The 20543-nt window shown below is 41.6% G+C and overlaps 1 protein-coding gene across 20 annotated transcripts in view; it reads left to right on the plus strand.

The window, feature by feature from the left end:
• The window catches only part of SIPA1L1 (signal induced proliferation associated 1 like 1), a 375082-nt gene that overhangs the window by 225125 nt on the left and 129414 nt on the right, over positions 1-20543 (plus strand). For 17 of the 20 annotated variants that reach the window (XM_077909830.1, XM_077909833.1, XM_077909838.1 and 14 more), the window contains one exon: positions 4177-5976. In XM_077909830.1, coding sequence (XP_077765956.1) covers positions 4479-5976 — 1498 coding nt within the window. In that variant the 5' untranslated portion in view covers positions 4177-4478. Of the gene's footprint in view, positions 1-2837; positions 2986-3189; positions 3336-3374; positions 3525-4176; positions 5977-20543 lie in introns of those variants that run through there. The other 3 variants (XM_077909846.1, XM_077909839.1, XM_077909845.1) reach the window with 3 other exon arrangements.

Raw genomic sequence — 20543 nt, forward strand, 5'->3', positions numbered from 1 at the left:
CATTCTAAATCAATGTATATACACAACTTTGTAAACTATTTCTATTGATATCTTCATAAATACTCAAATTTCATAACTAATATTAAATAAATACCAGTGAGAGGAATCTAACAACATCCCATTTTGGAGTGCAGACATATTTGATGAGCAGTGCTACATCTTTTTGGTGAACATACTATATTGTGTTGTAAATCATTTCAGGACAGGAAGTATAATTGTTGAGTTTTTTGGTTTGGGGGTTTTATTTTGTTTTTTCCTTTCCACATTTTCTTGTGTAGCCTTTAAACTATTATTTATGCCCTTGGCACAAAGAAAGTTTCTCATGTTGTTCCTTTCATTTGGTTCCTTCAATTATTTATTGTTCTGACTTCCTTATCCCTCATTCATTTCTTGAAAAAAAAAAAGTTGTTTTTCCATTTTTCTGGTAGTTAATTCATTGTACAAAATGGGTAAATAAGGAAGATATGAAATGAATACTTGCATATATTTTATCTGGAGTTTACAGAGAGGGTTATGAGTAGACATTTGGAGGTAATTGCACAGAGATTATATTTGAAGGTTCAGGTACCTATGACATCACCAGAGCACACTGGCTACCATGCAGTCATCTCCCCCCATAAATCCATTATTCTGTTTTCATTCAGTTGCATAGGCAGCTGTGATCCAACCAAGTCAACAACATCCTACTCTCCAGAGTAATATTTTTATTTGAGTGTCCCCATGCCACCCCATACTGCTGTCTCATTTTGCTGTACTCAGTTCTCTCAGACATCCTAATACTCTATAAAGCCCCCCTGCCCAAGGTAGGAAGGATGATAAGAGAAGCCAGCCAAAAATGCCACTCTGGAGTCATTAGCTTTTAAGTGGAGCCCACCAGTGATACTGAAGAGTGAGCAAAAAGACAAAGCAAGAGAAAACAAAGAACATGGTTATCATGGAAATCTAGAGAAGAGCATTTTAGGAAGGAGGGAGGAATCTAGAGTTTAAATGTCTCAAGGAGCCAGAATGATTAGGATTGTTTTTACACCTATAGGTTCCCTTGAATGGAGGGTTTGTTTCCTCAAATGCCCCTAACACTAAGTGTGTGGTTGATGCTCAGAAGGAAATTCAGAAATGCTGGGAATGATTTAAAACAGAGGAGGAAGTCCTTCTGGAAGACTGGCATTATCAAAAAAGGATGGTGGGTTATGTTGTGATAGACCTTGAGTGATAAAAAGACTGTCAACCACTAGGATTTGAATGCATCTTCTTGTTTTCTGATAAACAGTGGGTTGATATTCTTGCTGAATGGGTCTACCATAGACTCAAGTAGTAGTACCTAGAGGTGGAAAGTGAAACATGTACAAAGAAAATTTTTATATAGCTTATCCTTCCAACAGATGGAGATGACATGATATAAATTAGTATTGTTCTATTTAAATCTATTGCTTTTTACTGTATGTAATGATGCTTAAGCAGGTTTGCTGATAATTAAGAGAATTATTAATAATTATAAGCATATGTTTGTTGTTCTCTAAACCCTAAGCAATAGGTCTTAGGTGTTACTGACCTGTCACACATGGCTGACATCTTTATTTTTGGCTAGTTTAACAAATGCAAAATATTCATATATTTCTACCTATACCAATCTCTGTCCAAAGTTCATATTGTGCTGAAAGGGGTTTGATGCTATAAATAGGATAGGGAGAAAGAAAGAGGGATGGGGCAGGGAGGGAATGAGAATAGTAGAGAAGATCCAATGACAGCATAAAAACCTCGTTATTTAACTTAGTTGTCTGTCTTCAATGCCTTAGTTTTTACAGGTCATTGAACTATGGGCACGTTCTCTCCCTATGTGCCCATCTGTATTTTGAAATTAAAAGAAAACTTGCAGTGTTTTACAAGATGTAACAAAAGTCTTGGCATTTCTTTCACACTGCAAAGAAATTTTTATGAAATATAAGATTTTTTAAAACTCATTAAAAAAAAAAAATCCAGAAAGCCTTTGAGATGGTTCTGAAGAGGAGGTCTATAGTAGAGACAGCCAAGCCTGGGCATTTCCAAGTCAGTTCTATTTATTGTCTTTTAGGGCTGGCTTTCAGTTCCCTCCTCCAGTGGATACAACTTCACATATCCTAAAAAAGACAGTTCTGCAACAAAGTATTTTCTAAGGGAAATGAAATGTGACAAGAATGTCTTGTTATCACGGTGGCATTAGTGTGTTGGCCTTTTAGAGACAAAGCTCTGGGAATAGTATATTTATTTGGGTTTCTGTGAGCTGGTGAGAAAGCATCTGATTTTTAGAAGAATCTACTCAGAATTGTTCTTTATGTCAGTGTATTCTTTGTTTGGAAGATATTTCATAGACTTAAACGCCCCACCCCACCCCACCCCCCCAGTTACAAAACAGCTCATAAATTCTAGCTTTGGTTGTCTAGAGTTTTTTTTTTTTTTTTTTTCCTTTTGGAGATGGACTGGAGATTACTTTGCATTTTGGCTCAGTTGGCTGGTTTTCCTCCCATTTTACGCAGAGCACTTCTCGAACCTCAGCTGTGGCCCCATGTGCTGCCCCTCGGCCTCTGGAAGCAACAGTTAGCACGTTATTCCACTTGAAGGCTTACCGTTCAAGAGGAGCCTGCAACGTTTTGAATTGTAAAGGAAATCCTAGCAATCCGAGGACAGAAGTATCTAGAAAGCTCCAAAGCCAGGTTTAATTAGGTAGCGGTGCAAAGCCTTTATCCGGGTCACAAAAGCAAGGGAAGAGGAGCCAGAGTGAAAACAATTGGCGTTTATCTGCCTGGCCTACGGGCCCTGCCCCGGAGCCCAGCTGGAGCTCAGCCGGCCCTGCATTCTGCAGGCGGCGTGCAGTTTTTGAAACTCCCCTAAATGTTCCAGCCTTTAAATAGCAGCGAGGCTTCTAAAATGATGCTGCGTACTGCAAGAGGAATTAAAGCGGCTGCCTCGGAGGCAGGAGGCCGACTAGCGAGATGCTTAATTATCGTGGAAGTAAGTGCTTGTTACCGAGGAGCGGAGTGCAGCGAGCGCGGGTCGTCCTCGGGGTGTCAGCCGTGATTTGTAGACAATGCAGCCCTGTCAGCGCAGTGCTGGTTCAGCAGCATCCCTCCAAACATGTCTTTGGCAAGAATTTAAAGGCCACCCCTTGTGTAATTTGTGGAGCCTTGGAACAGGGTCCTCTGCCTTTATTTTCAGGATGTATGCAACCGTGCGGGGTGTTGTACTCAGAATGTGTGCCTCTTGCCTCCTGCCTGACGGGCTCACGAGGAAGTTGGTGTTCTTCACCCATCACCTGCAAGGATGCTAACACTCCTCTGTCGTCTGTCGGGGAATATGGAGAGGTCTGTCCAGAGCAGCATTTTGTTTCTGCTGTCTTCATAAATCAGCACCGGAGGGTCGGGGAGGATGCAATGCGTAAGGAAATGCAGGCGTTTTGTTAATTAGCCGAATATTTCTAGCTTCAAGAATAGACTAAGGAGTGCTGGGGAAGAGGTGGTGGTGAATGCGGGATTCATCCCTTCCTCGCAGGGGTAAGTAATAAAGTGAGGGAAATACAGAGGAGTGCTAATGGATATAATGGCTCCGGGAAAACCCTGTTTATTTTCTCTCTATTGTATTTGCTCTTGCCAACTATGTTAAGCGTTTGTAAAGAAACCGAAAAAGCAAGTCAGGATTTTAAAATGTGAAAGATGGTAAAAAGTGAGTGTTGCAGTGTACTCGATAACACCATTTTTAGTCTTGTTAAAAAACTGACCATATGTTGCTCTGATTATTGAACTCCGTTGGTCACGTCTCGAACTTCTGGTCGGCACAGTGGTTCGTGACGCTCCACATTATCGGAGGTCACTGGAGCCTGTACTTGGTCCGTACTTGGGGTGGGAGCCTTGATGTCCTGGAATAAGATCCCCACCCTACCCTCCCTACTGCATGAGACAGTTCAGTGAAGTTAAAGTATTAATAGTCTTTCAAGATGTGTATCATTTAAAAGATGGATTTTATAAAATGCTTTCACGTTCTTCCTTTCTTTCAAACCTGCTTTACTAAAAAGATGGGCTCTGAACTGTGAACCACAATCCATTATTGAGTCTTTTATTTTCATGCGTCTGGGTTTAGCAATTGCATATTTATTTTTAGAGATATTTATCAAATGCTAATTCTAATTGTCCTTCCTCTCTCTTTTAGAGAAAGCATGGGATTGTGGCAGTCACGGAGTCCCCGTAATACAAGTTCCATTCAGTTTTTTCTGAAAGAAAGCTGTCTGTGAAAGTAAAGCAAAGGAACCATTGTGGATTATAATGTTTTGGAGATCTGGATTTTCAGCGGTTTGGAAATAAAGGATCGTTTCACCTTTTAAATGAAAAAGATTAAGATCTCATGCAACTGCTGTGTTTTCTGGAAACCGTTCTCCAAAAGGGAAGTGCACATTTAAAACTTAGATATGATGGTCCTTGGTGGAGGGATTTGAGTCTGATTGCTTCTACATCATGACCAGCTTGAAACGGTCGCAGACAGAGCGGCCTGCTGCCCCCGAAAGGGCCTCGGTTGTCACCACAGATGGCGCTCCCAAAGTCCACTCTGACGACTTCTACATGCGGCGCTTCAGGTCCCAGAACGGCAGCTTAGGGTCCTCGGTCATGGCTCCGGTAGGGCCCCCCCGAAGTGAAGGTTCTCACCATATAACCTCCACCCCCGGAGTCCCCAAGATGGGGGTTAGGGCTAGGATTGCGGATTGGCCCCCAAGAAAGGAGAACGTGAAAGAATCTAGCCGTTCAAGCCAGGAAATAGAAACCTCAAGTTGCCTTGAGAGCCTGTCCTCCAAAAGCAGTCCTGTGAGTCAGGGAAGTTCTGTTAGCCTCAATTCCAGTGACTCGGCCATGCTGAAGAGCATACAGAACACGCTGAAGAACAAGACGAGGCCGGCGGAGAACATGGACTCCAGATTTCTCATGCCCGAGGCCTACCCCAGCTCCCCGAGGAAGGCTCTCCGCAGGATCCGGCAGCGGAGCAACAGCGATATCACCATAAGTGAACTTGACGTGGACAGCTTCGATGAATGTATCTCGCCCACGTACAAGACGGGGCCCTCACTGCACAGGGAATATGGTAGCACCTCGTCGATCGACAAGCAGGGAACGTCGGGGGAGAGCTTCTTCGACCTGTTAAAGGGCTACAAAGACGACAAGTCCGATCGGGGTCCCACTCCAACCAAGCTCAGTGACTTTCTCATCGCCGGTGGGGGCAAGGGCTCCGGTTTCTCTCTGGATGTTCTCGACGGGCCCATCTCCCAGAGAGAGAACCTCAGGCTGTTTAAGGAAAGGGAAAAACCACTCAAGCGCCGTTCCAAATCTGAAACTGGAGACTCGTCCATTTTTCGGAAATTACGCAATGCCAAAGGTGAGGAACTTGGGAAATCGTCGGATCTCGAAGACAACCGGTCGGAAGACTCCGTCCGGCCCTGGACGTGCCCAAAGTGCTTTGCCCACTACGATGTCCAGAGTATATTATTTGACTTGAACGAGGCGATTTTGAACAGGCACAATGTTATCAAGAGGAGAAACACCACCACGGGGGCATCGGCCGCTGCCGTGGCCTCCCTGGTCTCGGGGCCTCTGTCCCACTCGGCCAGCTTTAGCTCCCCGATGGGCAGCACGGAGGACCTGAATTCCAAGGGGAGCCTCAGCATGGACCAGGGAGACGATAAGAGCAATGAACTTGTAATGAGCTGCCCGTATTTTCGGAATGAGATCGGTGGAGAAGGTGAAAGGAAGATCAGCCTGTCAAAATCCAATTCTGGTTCATTTAGTGGGTGTGAAAGCGCCTCCTTTGAGTCTACGCTTAGTTCCCATTGCACAAATGCAGGAGTGGCGGTACTCGAGGTGCCCAAGGACAACCTCGTGTTGCATCTGGACAGGGTCAAGAGATACATCGTGGAGCATGTGGATCTGGGTGCATACTACTACAGGAAATTCTTCTATCAGAAGGGTGAGTGGAGATCCTGTAGCATGCTATATAAAATAGTTAAATGTTACTTACTACAACTTACCTCTCTTTGCCTTTTTGAGTTCCGTCCTCCTTTTTGAGTGTAAAAATGTATACTTAATTTTTTTTTAAGTTTAGTGGATGAAACTATAGTCTTTATGTAAAAAAACTAGCTCTGTTACGTGGAGAGGGAAATTCATAAAGTTGAAAATATTTTCTTATTTTTTTTAGGATTTTTATTTATTTATTCATGAGAGACACAAAAAGAGGCAGAGACACTGGCAAAGGGAGAAGCAGGCTCCATGCAGGGAGCCCGATGTGGGACTCGATCCTGGAACTCTGGGATCACGCCCTGGGCCAAAGGTAGACGCTCAACCACTGAGCCATCCAGGCGTCCCGAAAATATATTAAATACAGCTTTTTTTTTTTTTTTTTAAGGACTGCAGAAACAATCATAGTGCCACCTTTTCTTAGCACTTTTGTAGTTTGTACAGAACCACTTCTTTCCTGCCTCAATGTTCTCATCAGCAAATGGGACTTCTACATTCCTATCCTTTTGATAGGAATTCTATTGAACATTAATTACATTATTTGACAAAAGTCACAGAGCTCGTAAGTCTTAGGCAGGAATCAAATCTAGGTTTTATTGAATGGGGTAGAAAAGGAACTAAAGAGTTAAGTACCCTGAACATGTTGGAGACTTCCTTTCTAGTCTTTTCTGTTTGGGGTGAGGGGGGAATACATATGCATATATTTTTGGGTTGTACTTTATAGTTTTATCTCATGCTTTGAAGAAAGGCCCAGTGATTTACTGAACAGTACGTAGTTTAAAAGAAGTCTGAGGAGCCATCTAATAGTATTTTTGAGCCACATTATTAATTGAAGAGTGAGCTTAAGTTCTGTAAGTACCCAAGCCAAGAAACAGGATGCTTGCCAAGGAAGGACCTACACTGTGATCCATTAGCTGCTCAGGAATCTCTGCAGCCTGGTTAAGTGGTCCCCTGGATGCAAAGTACTTAGAGCAGTGTTCTGACTTTCTACCTACTGCTTTGAGGTTTTTGAATCTTACTTAGTCAACTTCTTCCTAATAAAGTTCCACTTCCAGGGCTCTTGTAGTTATATTGCATTGCTCACATTGAGATAAAACTTACTGTAAGGTTATTACATCATAGACCTTATTCAGGAGGGTTTATTGACCGTAGGAATCTTGTCTTGCTGCTAAGTATCCATGTTTTCTAAATATCTCTGTCATATATATTTGACAATATGATAATGGAAATCCCATTTTCACTTTTAAGCAATCTATGCTCTCAATAATTTTATCGAGTTCTGCTTTTATTTTTTTTTTTTGAAATTTATTTATTCATTCAGAGAGAGCGAGAGAGAGGCAGAGACACAGGCAGAGGTAGAAGCAGGCCCCATGCAGGAAGCCCGATGCGGGACTTGATCCCGGGTCTCCAGGATCACACCCCAGGCTGCAGGCGGCACTAAACCGCTGCGCCACCGGGGCTGCCCGAGTTCTGCTTTTTTAAATCACTTTTTCCTTATATACTGTCCTTTAAGGTACAAGGTTTCTCAGTGTTGCCATCTTGGCATTTGGGCCCAGATAATTCTTTGTTGGAGGTGGCTGTCTTGTGTGCATTGTAGGATGTAGGAGGATTAATAGCCAGCCCTGGCCTCTATATCCTAAATGCCATTAGATAGACCTCCCCCAACTGTGATGACCTAAAATGTCTCCAGGAATTGCCAGATATCTTTTGGGAGTTGCATCTAGCTGAGAACCCCTGCTTTATTGTACCTGGGGACATTTTCCACAGGTATTTCTGAGTGGTCTGTTGGTGGAGGCCATCTTGTTAAAAAAGATACATTGAGAACATATTGGTTATGAGTTTACTTATGGAGTAGTAGGCACTTTTTCTGTTAGGCAGTATAATATTATTAATGAACATTTTTGAGCACTGAACTATGTACCAGGAGCTTTTCTTAAGTATTTGATATGACCTGTGTTTTCTCATTTCAACCTCAAAATGCCCACTGAGATAGGTACTGTTAGTGATGGCATTCTCCAGATGAGAAGACCAGGGGTTATGTGGTTAAGCACATGTAAGCAGTTCAGCTGACATGGAGCTAGTAGTGTGGGAGCCAGGATGCCACTTCTGGTGTGTCTCATGTCATGTTCTTAACCACTGTGCTCTTCTCTCTACTATACTAGACTGAAGGGAAAGAATACGTTTTTGTGTTTAAATCTGGTAGAAATTTATATGGGATAAAAATTCGGACATCTATATTCCAGAGGAATCCAGCTTAGATCATAACACTTCATAAATTTAAAAACCACTAATCCAAAGTCATTTCTGTTTTGAAGCATGGAAAATACCCTCTTGCCCAGCATAATTGGAACTGGTTAATTGAAAATAACCAGTTAAAAGCAGGGAATCTTTAAAAAGTTATACATACTCAAAGTATTTTATTTTCAGTAAAATATATAAATATATATGAAATATATTCAGACTCTTGTAAAGCCAAGGGTTTTTCTTTGACAGTGATCCTACTATTTTGAGTTTTACATTGTATTAAGAGTATAAGCCATAAGCACTACCACAGACACTAGCAAAACAATCCAGTCTTACAGAATCTTAGGTTTCATTTTTTTTTCTCCTTTTTTATAGTTGTCTTGCTCACTTCTAATCCAGTAGCTTTCTTTTTAGTGACTTACTTTTATTAAGTCTTTCCAAAGCCTTCAGCTTAGTTTTTAATAGAAACAAGATTTATCTTTTATACTCTTATTCCACCAGCTTTCATAATACTTAATTAAATTTCATAATTGCAATAACAAGTCGACTGGCATGAACAGGTTTGGGAAGACACAGCCTGGCTTGGTCAGCATGAAGTCCAGCTGGTGGGAACAGCGTGTGTGGTGCTGGAGATCGCCCACTTGCGTTCTTGGGAATTGCGTTCTTGGTGTAGGGAGAGAACTCTGAGCACGAGTTAATCCAGGAAGTTGGTCCAGTAGGGGGCAGTTTCAGAGTGCTTACTGTGTTTTTTGGGGCCACACAACTTAGCATTTTCAAATCAGACAGGTCATTTGTCATAATATGGCAATAAATTATGGCTCTGAGTAACCTCATTTGAAGCTGAAATTAAGTCCCTGAAAGTGTAACTGCATATTTAAAAAGTTATATATCTGTATTCAGTCACTATATAGAATATGGTTAACCTGTAGAACTTGAGGCCTTTCCTTTATAACTTGAGTGTATTAACTCCTTTCTTCCTAATCAGAAGCTGAAAGTGAGTCCTCTTGTTGGAGGAGTACATCGATGTTAGGTGCAATTTCTCTTCGAGCATCAGAGTATAGCACTGCTGATCTGGCTGTCAGTCCAGCCTCTTCATCACCAGTGCTGTGTAATGCATTCCTGACTTCACTGTGGCTGTCTCTGGTGGGGAGGGATTCACTTGTGTGAAGTACCCTTGGCAGTCGACGTTATATGTAAAATTTAAGTTTGGCCCATGAAACTGCAGTCACTCTCTGATATCACACTGTTTTTATGCATGTTGTTATTTTGTGTATTTAGACTTCAGAGGCTATCTGGCTATGCCGTGTAAGCCCCGTCTGTTGCTGGATAGAGGCTGGGCCAGTGGAGGAAGCCCACCGTTTGCACTTACTAAAATAGGCACCGCACCATCAAGCTTTTCTGCTCCTCACTCCTTTCTCTTGCCTACTCCCCTTTGCTGGTTTGCTAGTGTGTGTGACACTTTATTATTAAAAGACAGTAATAATACAGTTAACATATATTGTGTTTTTACTTGGGGTTTTATGCGGACTTCTCTCTCTCAGGCCCCTGAAGCAAAGCTGTCCTTGTGATGAGTGCAAGAGATGAACCGGAGCCTTCCTAGAGAGACACAAGACAGGCAGTAGGATAACATTAAAATTAATAGAGTCCTCCTTCTTTGAGTCCATATATGTATTTTGTGTTTAGTTTTTTTTTAAAAAAGACTTATTCATGAGAGATGCACAAAGAGAGAGAGAGAGAGAGAGAGAGAGAGAGAGGCAGAGACACAGGCAGAGGGAGAAGCAGGCTCCATGCAGGGAGCCTGACGTGGGACTTGATCCCGGGTCTCCAGGATCAGGCCCTGGGCTGAAGGCGGCCCTAAACTGCTGAGCCACGTGGGCTGCCCTTGTGTTTAGTTTTTATTTGGATAGCATGATCAAAGTACCCAGGAAGTTTCTAAGTGGAGAAAACTGTTAGAGAATGGTTATGATGTTGCCCAGAGCCAACATGGCTTGTTGAGGAGGAGACTCTCCCAGCCATCAATCCCCTCACTTTCTGTGGCCATATAGGACTTTTCTAATTTTGCACCGAGTGTACAATTGTCAGGGAGGCAGGCCTTCTCTGAATCCCATTCAGAGTGATGCATGTGTGGAAAAGAGGGGCCACAGGTTGTCTCAGCAGTGGCGTCTGTTGCATTGTAGATCAACAGGGTTGATAGGCTAGTCCCTATGCCAGGTGGGATGTCGCTCTCAAAGTCCAGTTACTGGAGATGGTGTGGTAGGGACAGGCCTCTCTTTGTTGCTCAGTGGCTGGGAGAGACTGCCATTATCTGGTCTGAAGCTCATCTAAGAATAGTTTCCCACTCCTGATGCTTGTATATCTAATTATTATTCTGATAACCTTAAGCCATAAGATTTGATTGCTTTTATTGTTCACTCCCTGTCCTCTGCCTCCACCTCTCTTCACCCCACCACACATGTTTGGGTGTGTTCTCTATCTCACATACACGTACACATCAGTTACAGCAGTAGTGTGCTGAGCCCCAAACAATCAATTGATAATTGGATTTCAGTTGCCCTTGTAATGTCCACTTTTCTGTATAAGAGGGTGAGAGGTAAATCAGCCATCTTCAGCATCATTTCTTTAGAATATATATATATGCCTTAACTTCATGTGTACTTGAAGTGATAGTTTTAGCACTCTGATATATTCTCAATTTTGCTATCGAGAGCTGGTCTTGAAGCTCAAGTTTGTTAGATGAGCATCAAGGAGCTGGTGTTAAGTTTTACTGGAGGAGAGTGTGGTGCATGTAGATCATCAGGGAACACTGTCCAGCCAAGCTTACTTGAAAAATCTGTGTTTGTTGTTTAATCCTCCTATAAGTATTGCAGCATTAAACTTGAGAAAAGTTAGGTTGTCTTACAGTTCAGGGTTCTTTAAGGTTAATGATGCTGTTTAGTGTTTTGATGTGGACAGTTTTATTTTTTTTTTTAAGGGAGGTGATAAGCCAACAAGTCTACTTGACTGAAACATGTTGGGCTCTGTGTTCCTGAACTTAACAGTTAATTTTGGCCAACATTCATAAGGAAGGATTTTATATGTGTATAATAATTCGTTGTTTTAATAGCCTTGTTTTTAAACTGAGATCACATAAACTGTACATGATTGGTTTGAAGGTAGTTCTCTACTTAGGTCACCCTTTCAGGGAGATTTTGAGCTAATTTAATTTTCAGGGAGATTAAATACCTTCTTGAGCTAACCCAGGAGTGTGATTTGTTACCATCTTTTTATCTGCTCAGGGCTTCCAGAAGTAAGGAGGCCATTAGGTATGAAGGTTTGCATGTTGGCTCCTTTGGAAACAATCCTCCCCTTCTTTGTTGGCTGTGATCCCCTGAATTTTAATACTGATGATCTGCACTCTGATCTGTACGGAATTCAGGATGCCATATGACCTGAGCCATCTCAACTCAGAGGTTTGTGAAGTTGGTTAAAAAGGGTATGTGCCTCAGCTGTTCCTTCCTATGTTTTATTTTTATTTTTTAAAGATTTTACTTATTTATTTATTCCTGAGAGACACACACAGAGAGAGAAGCAGAGACATAGGCAGAGGGAGAAGCAGGCTCCATGCAGGGAGCCTGATGTGGGACTTGATCCTGAATCCTGGGATCATGCCCTGAGCCAAAGGCAGACAGACGCTCAACTGCTGAGCCACCCAGGCATCCCCCTATGTTTTATTTTTAAGTCAAGATAAACCATCAGAAGGCCACATTTGCGCAAACACTTGACTTTATTCAAGGTCATCTTTTTAAGATGCGGTCATATAAAAACAATTTATTGTTGCAATAAAACTGGAGATGAAGCATTGCCCATCATGTCATTTTTTAGCCTCTTTGGAGAGTTCCATACAAGAAACTTATTTTAGAATTTGATGCCAGGACTTGTTTTCTGGTAGCTCCTGAATGCCCGCCCGCTCTCTGGTGATAGGTATGCTTTATTGGTTTGCTTGCTTTGTTTACTGTGTCTCCTATTCCACTTCTGCTCCAACAACCAAATTTGATTCTCAGCTATCCAACCTTCATTATTAACACATTGTTTCCACTTGGATCTTTTATTTCTATTTCATCAGCATGATTTATTTATTTCCTTTATAATTAATGACCTCAAAAAATTCTCTTTGGAAAAGATAATTAGCATACTTCTCCAGTTGCAATCCCTGTGTGCCCAGGCTTTCCCTTCTGTTCTAGATCCCTTTTCTTTTCTTTCTTTCTAGTAGGCTCTGTGCCCAGCATGGAACCCAGTGTGGGGCTTGAACTCATGACCCTGAGGTCAAGACCCTGAGTTGAGATCAAGAGTCAGAAGTTAACCAACTGAGCCACATTGGTGCCCCTAGCTACCCTTTTTGTCAGCAGCTGTCAGCTGCTTCCAACTAGATGGCTGTCAAGTTGGCAACCCCAAGCCACGCACATAAATGTTGACTTCTTAGTTTTTTCTCCCTAACAAGCCTTCCTCATCAATGCCCTCTTGCTGTAAATGCCACTGGTTTCACCAGTCACTTGGTTTTGAAGCACTGCCGCCTCTTTGTCTCCTCTGCTTGTACTCCAGCTCTGATCAGTTGGGAGGGCTCCTTGAGTCTACCTTCAGATGGCTGCTGACTTCCTATTCTTCATGTCCTGTTCTCAGCATTCTGGCTGTAGGCCCTCATTGCCTCTTTTTTTTTTTTTTAAGGTTTTATTTATTTAATCATGAGAGACACACACACACAGAGAGAGAGAGAGAGAGAGAGAGGCAGAGACACAGGCAGAGGGAGAAGTAGGCTCCATGCAGGGAGCCCAATGTGAGACTCGATCCCGGGTCTCCAGGATCACGCCCTGGGCTGAAGGCAGCACTAAACCACTGAGCCACCTGAGCTGCCCCCCTCATTGCCTCTTGCCGAAGCTTTAGCATAGATGTCTTAGTCTCAACATCTCTAGTCTACCTTACTCAAAATCCAGTCTCTTGCCTTTGCCAAATATAATCTAACCTTACAACAATGTAAATTTATATTATGTTGTGAATTTAGTCCTGTAACAAATACATTGTGTAACATGAGTCCTCTGAGAAGCAGATGTTGAGATGGTACAGACTTTCAAGTGGTTTGTGGGGGGTTTGGGAGTGATGCCTCGGAGAGAGGAAAGGGGAAGAAGCAGAATTGAGTAGGGAAAGCCTTCAGTCCATGATGTAGATGTGAATCTTGAAAGGAAAAAGAGCAGAAGTAGACAAGAGGAGCCTCAAACCATGGTGCAGATCTCCCAAAGTTGTAGTCAACACAGTGGAGTGAAGAATAAGCTTTAGAGGACTTCTGTGTTGGGCAGTAATGGCCAACCCCAGCATGCTCAGTTCATGGATGGGAAATGCCCGGGAACAGAGTGGCTGAGCTGGAAAACTCTCAGGAAGGGAGACTCAGGTGTTGCATGTCCATGGCTGCCACGTAGGCATGAGTGCGTACATCATGCTTGGCAAGGTTTCAGGTGCTGGAATGGTAGGCAAAACAGACCACCGTCATGGAGGGTGGAGGAAACTGGCAATAAACAAGTCACACAAAAAATATACATATGCTTATTATAAAAATTAATAATACAGAAGTGAAGAAAGTAATCCCTCTCCTAATCCCAAGATTTTGGTTTATAATCTTCTATATCTTACATATACGACACACACATTCATTATCCCACTTAGTATTAACAGGAGTGTTCTTCGTGTTTTTTAAAGTAGTTTTAAAGAAAGCAACAAGTAGGGGTACCTGGGTGGGTCAGTCTGACTTGAGCATCTGACTCTTGGTTTCAGCCCAGATCATGTTCTCAGGGTGGTGAGATCGAACCCAAAGTCAGGCTCTATGCTTAGAGAGAAGTCTGCTGGAGATTCTCTCCCTCTCCCTCTGCCCTTCCTCCCACTCACATGTGGGCATTCTCTCTCTCTAAAAATAAATAAATCTTTAAAAAAAACAAAAAAATCAACGAGTACACATGGAGCACCTGGCCGACTTAGCCTGGTAGAGCATATAACCTTTGATCTAGGGATTGTGAGTTTAGGCCCCATGTTAGGCATAAAGCTTACTAGAAAAAGAAAGGCACATATTTATATCTTCATTCATTAAATAGTATTGATTGAGCATTTACTCTGTCAGCTACTATGCCTGCCAGAGAGCAAAGCACCTCCACCGGTCTTCATGGTGTTTAAAGTCTGATGTTGAGACAAATGAGAAACATTTGAGCATTATGAGAAATACTTGAGAATTAGAAATAATTCAAGCATTATTTTTTCTGAATTTTAAGAAGTAGTTTTAAAAATCTACAGTTTATTTGTGCCTTCTTTCCAGAGTCCATTTAGATGAACAGTGGAACCTCTGAATTTATCCTCCGTGCTTTGCTTTTGTAATTTGTTTCTTTTTTATTCTTTATTTATCAATTTTACCTCTTGGACAAGGGATTGGTGTATGCCTTTCTGTGTTCTTTTATCTAGGCCTTTCTCTTATTTCACTAATTGTGTATTTAATCCCCAGGATCTCATTATTTTTGTTTCCCTGTAGTTATGTTTGACAATAGCTTCTCCTTATTTTTTATACCCCACATTCCTCCATTGCTGTTCATTAGAAATTTTTTCACCTAAGTTCTTCTGGTGATCTGTATCTTCTTGGATTTATTTTGTTTTCTTATTTTTCTCTCTCACACTGTGATTGGTTTTCCTTAGTTGTCTGGTGATCTTGTTTATGGGAGAATTAGTGTGGGTGGCAGGCTTCCCCTCAGTGCTATGGGTCCCTTTCCTCAGCAGGCCTCACTGGACGGAGGGCAGGTGCTGGAACAGTAGTGCAACCTCCTAACACAAAAATGTCCCTGGAGAGTGAGAGGGCAGTGACCACCATGCAGGAGGTGATCCACGTGGGTGTCAGCCTTGGGCAGACTTCATGCTCTGTTCTGCCTGGAGCTGCCTTTCCTCCTCCACCCCGGTACACACATGTTGTATTCCCCTCTTAACCACCTGCCAGGCTCCTGCCTCTCGTGGGCCTTCCCTATCACTGCCCTAAGTCACCCTGTGCGCGTGTTTCTGTGTAGCATTTCCCATGATGCGTTGGTTCATAACCAGTCAGAGCACTCCTTGAAGGCCAGGACCCCAGACCAGGCAGGCTCTGTGAATGTTCCACAGTAGAATGAGTGTTTGGTGTGGATGTGAAGTCTAAGATCTATTGAGTATGTCCCATTTTTATAGTGTCAGGGAGAGGCCACAAGGGCCCTCTGTGCACATGACCTTGTGTTCTACTACAGACCCCAAATAATATGTGGCAGTTCTTTTCCCTCTCTTTTCAGGAAATGAGACCACAGACAAGTCTGTGTGTGGTCATGGTGGTTTACTGAGAATTAACCAGGACCACCAGCTGATCCTCATAGGCCCAGAACACCCATATGGAGATTGAATTTTACTTTTGTGAACTGTATTAGACCAACTGATAGATGCCAAAATCTGTGAGTGACAGGTGAGGAGAAGCAGGGGTTGTGTAATCTCAAAAGATCTCCCTGCAAGATAGGACCTGGCAGGTGCCACCTTAATGGACTGAACCCCAGGAATTGATGCACTGGGAAGGTGACATCATTTCTGTGGCTCTCTTGCCCAAAGTACATACCCTCAGTCCAGTCATGTGAGACCACCAGGCAGACCCCAGTGGGTTGGTAAATACTCTGACCACCAGGTGCCATAGTCATGAAAGACCGGCAAAAACCAAGTAGCTATAACAGACCGCGGGGGACTAAGGAGAAATAACAAAGTACAACATGGGACCCTGCTGGGATTTGACTAAAAGCATTAGTTAATGGGAGTGAACCAGTGTGAGCCTCCTGGTTCTGATTATGATAATTGTTACTAGATGGAGTCACATAAGATGTTAGCTTCTTATGTGACTCCATCTAGTCCACATCCCAGGAGGACCCTGGGTCATGGTTCTATGGAAACTCCCTGTACCATTTTTGCAGCTTTTCTCTAAGTATAAAGTAGTCAAGTTAAAAAGCCAAAAACCAAAAACCTCAGGTGTGGTCAATTACAGTAGCTCACATAGGATACGAACCATCCACAGGGGAGGCACAGGAGTGCTTCCCCAACTTCCTGTTTCAAAGTGCATCGAAATGACTGCCATGCTTATGGATTCCCATATGCTCTTTCTTCACTTTGCTGTCCCAAGGGAAGAAGGGTTCTTTAGATCTATTCTTTCAGTACAACTTGACACATAATAAAAGCCTGTCTCACATGTTTTCCAAACATTATAACTTTAGACACCCAGTGATGATCCCTTCATCTTGAGCTCTTAAATTGGATGCTCAAGCTTTACTGTGTCAGTTCCTTTCCTGGGCTTCTCATGGAGCCCCTCTGCTGTACATGGAGGCCATTCATCAGATCTTCAGGGCAGCAAGAGTCTTTTTAAAAGATTTTATTTAGGGATCCCTGGGTGGCGCAGCAGTTTGGCGCCTGCCTTTGGCCCAGGGCGAGTTCCTGGAGACCAGGGATCGAATCCCACGTCGGGCTCCCGGTGCATGGAGCCTGCTTCTCCCTCTGCCTGTGTCTCTGCCTCTCTCTCTCTCCCTCTCTGTGACTCATAAATAAATAAAAATTAAAAAAAAAAAGATTTTATTTATTTATTTGAGAAAGAGAGAGCACATCAGTGGCAGGGGAAGGGCAGAGGGAGAGAGAGAATCCTCAAGCAAACTCCCCGCTCATCAAGGAGCCTGACACGGGGCTTGATTCCACAATCCTGAGATCATGACCTGAGCTAAAATCAGGAGTCAGGCACTTAACCGACTGAGCCACCAAGGCGACCTCTTTCTAACTGCCTTCAAGTCAAGTAGAAGTTTTGGTGTTAGAGGAGCATCGGCAGGAGCAAAGTGTGCAGCTGGTGTAGGCAGCCAGTAAGTCTGTGGGCTGTGCTGTTTTGTTGAGACACCCTGTGTTGTCCCTGACCCCCTGAATAGCAGCAACTTCTCCTTTGACTGCATTTCTGGCTGAGATCTCTGAGGGACATTATTCCAGATCCTTCGAAAGCATTTTTAGGTAGGAAGACCTCTTGCTACAATATCTCTGGTAAGGAGGGACAAAGAGTGTTTTAAGTATAATAAAGTTGAGTTAGAGACCGGTGTTTCTTGTAATTTCTCTCATTTGAATGTTAAATGCATTTTTTTTCTGACCTGACATTTGAATTAGTGTTAACATGAAAAGTAAAGAGTTACTAATACACAGCCTTTTAAAGTGTTTTTAAGACTCATTGGCCATTTGCAAACCAAATACATTTTCTTATATTTTTAAAAATCTTCCCATTATGGGAGTTACATATGTATTCATTACAGAAAAATTAGTAACTATAGAAAATTAGAAAGTTAATCATGGAATTACTGGTGATTTTGTTTCATCTTTTTAATACAAGCCTATTCATTTTTTTAGTAGATAGGATCATTAGATCCAGTTTATAAATTTTTTCATGGTTCCATAATTGGCTGTGCCATCATTTATTTAAAGTTTTCCAGCAAATGCAGATATAAGATTTTGCAGTTTTTCATTATTACATAATGTTTATTTCAGATATTCCTAAGGTTTGTTTCTTTCACTTTTGTTTTCATTTTCCCCCATTGACCTCTTTGGCAGTTTGGCAAAACCTATGGATTCTCCTTAGAATAAGCTTTTTTTTTTTAATTCTTAAATTAGAATAGTATATTTAAGTGTATAAAAATACAAAGCAAACCAGGCATATTAAAATACAATTGTAAAAGTGTTTAAAGTTTTGTCGACATACCAATAAATATGTTTCTTTCTTCTACATTGACAAAGTGATCTAGCATCAGGTCTGATAACTTTCAAAGTAGTGATGAGCATAATTGACATTTTGATATGTCTGTAGCAACTATAATATGATGTGAAAATTTCTGTGGTTTCTTTTGGTGTCAAAGTCACATGTACAGCTAGTATATTATTGTAGTTTGTCTTACATTGACAGAAATGCTACATTTCATTTAGAAGTTGATGAAAATAAAGATACACATTTTTTTCATTCATGTTCATGGGCCCCATAATTTCTATCCATAGATAAGATTAAAAAATCTCTGACCGTACATAAATGACCTTGTTACATAACTTTCCCCCCACCTACCCAGTTACTTCCATAAGGTAGAGACCTGTAAATCAAATGCTGTGAACTTTATAGGACCATTGATTTTTACTGCCAAGTTGTTCTTAAGAAAGCTTAGAACAGAAAGGTCCGACTGGTATGTTTAAGATTGTATAGATGAACATTATCTTGTTCATCATTCCATTACTTGGAATACTTATAGTTTACATTTTGAATACTTATTATAGTCCCAAAGCATTCTTATTTCGTTCAAAATTAGTGAGCTTGAATTATTGGCTAATGTCATAGATAAGGGTCAATTAAAATTCCTCCATTTTGATTCTGTTGCCCTTTATTGTCCCTTTATTTCAAACAGTTTTGTGTTTTTTTTCCTTTAATCATTTTGATGTAAGTTATTAATGTCAACATAACTTCATATTAAAGTCTACATTTTATTGGCAAGTTAGGGAGCTGTTATGGGCTGCTTAGTCACATGCTCTCACAAGCCCCACCACTTCATGCAGTTTTGGCAAGTAGATCACTCTCCTTTTTAAGAATTACCTATGGTAAAAAGAATTGGGACTTCAGAGCACTGTGTGCTTTGTCAATGTGCACAATGACTCTTATGCAACAATAATTATAAGCTTAGTGGAGAGCTTTGGGACAGGCTTCTGGCATGTGGCCAGTCCTGTGTAAATGTCCCCATCCATTACTCTGACCTGCTTTTGATTATGATGCAAAGTCCTGGGCTATTTAGTTCTCATGGAACCTCCACCCTTATAATTAGGATGAGCCCTTTGGGGACCAGAGACTGAGAATATCTGAGTGGTGCACTTCTCGGAAAGAGCCATTCTTTACAAAGTTGGCCTCTTATTGCCTCTCCTTTGCCAAGCCTGTGTTTCATTTTTAAAAGTAGAATATGCTGCTGTTGCTTTCTTTTCTTTTTTTTTTTTTTAATTCTCCTAACTTTAGACCTGTCCTCTCTTTCTAACCTAATTATTAGTCTTGTTAAGATATAACAAGTTGCATGGAAATGAAACCTCTGTACAATTCGAACAGGCAGAGAGGAGCAGCTCTGCAGAAGCATGTGCTGCAGTGAGGGATCTTCCTGTTGGATCAGGATTCTCTGTCTGATGACAATACTGAAGGTCAGAGTTCAGGTTGACGGCATTACCAGTGCACACTAGTAACAAACCAAGTAGACTGTTATATGAAAAAATAGCTTAAGATACTGAAAATGGTGAAATAATAATAATAATAATAATAATAATAATAATAATAATAGTCAATTGTTCCATTCTCTGACCTGTAGACATAGGGAGACCCAAGTCTGTCTGCTCAGCACTTGTATCTATAGAGTTTCCTTCTGCAGGGACTTAAGATGCTTTTTTTAAGAGAAAATGGAAGGGGCCATTTTTCCTCCTGCATAGTCAACCAGGGTAACTAAGATGAGAATCTGAACATTTTTGTGATGTTAGCATATATTGTTTAGATGCTGTCTGAAATGGCTGGTATCAGTTCACAGTGCCACCAATGGAGTATGAAGGTGACAGCTCCACCAAGCACCATCTTTCACTTCAGAACTGTGGTTGCTAGTTTGCTAGGTGTGAAATAGTAGCCTAGTTTCATTTGCTTTCCCTTTGTTTTGTGTTTATCCTGTCTGTTTTCTCTTTTTAAATTTTTAAATTGACAATTTTAAGGAAATATTTTAACTTTACAAATTATTTAAAAAATATGCTTCTGTCCATAATTCTACACAGTGCAGATTGTGCCAATCTCCCTAGAGAAATGTACAACTGAAGTATTAATACAGAGTCTGCAAATATCATGAAGACCCAACTCAGATGATCCAAAAATTGCTGGTTGAACCCTATAGCTCTTGTGACTGTATTTTACTTTCTTCCTTTATGGGTTACCAGGCTTATCTTTTTGTTGCCTTGTACACACCTGTTTATATGCAGCTCATAACCAGGTGATGTGACTGTACTTAATCTAATTACTTGGGGGTGTTGAGGGAGTTCCCCTTTCTCAGAATGTGAGATTACTTACTATTGTGAATGTGTTGACCAAAAATATAGTTATTTATGTGGAATATTCTAGTGATGGCACAACTGCTCATTGACATTCTTTGTTTCTCCCTTGCTAAAACTCAGGAACCAGAACTGAGAACTTCAGGGTAATTG

The sequence above is a fragment of the Canis aureus genome, chromosome 9, assembly GCF_053574225.1.
Source record: "Canis aureus isolate CA01 chromosome 9, VMU_Caureus_v.1.0, whole genome shotgun sequence".
In the NCBI taxonomy this organism is placed as follows: Eukaryota; Metazoa; Chordata; class Mammalia; order Carnivora; family Canidae; genus Canis; species Canis aureus.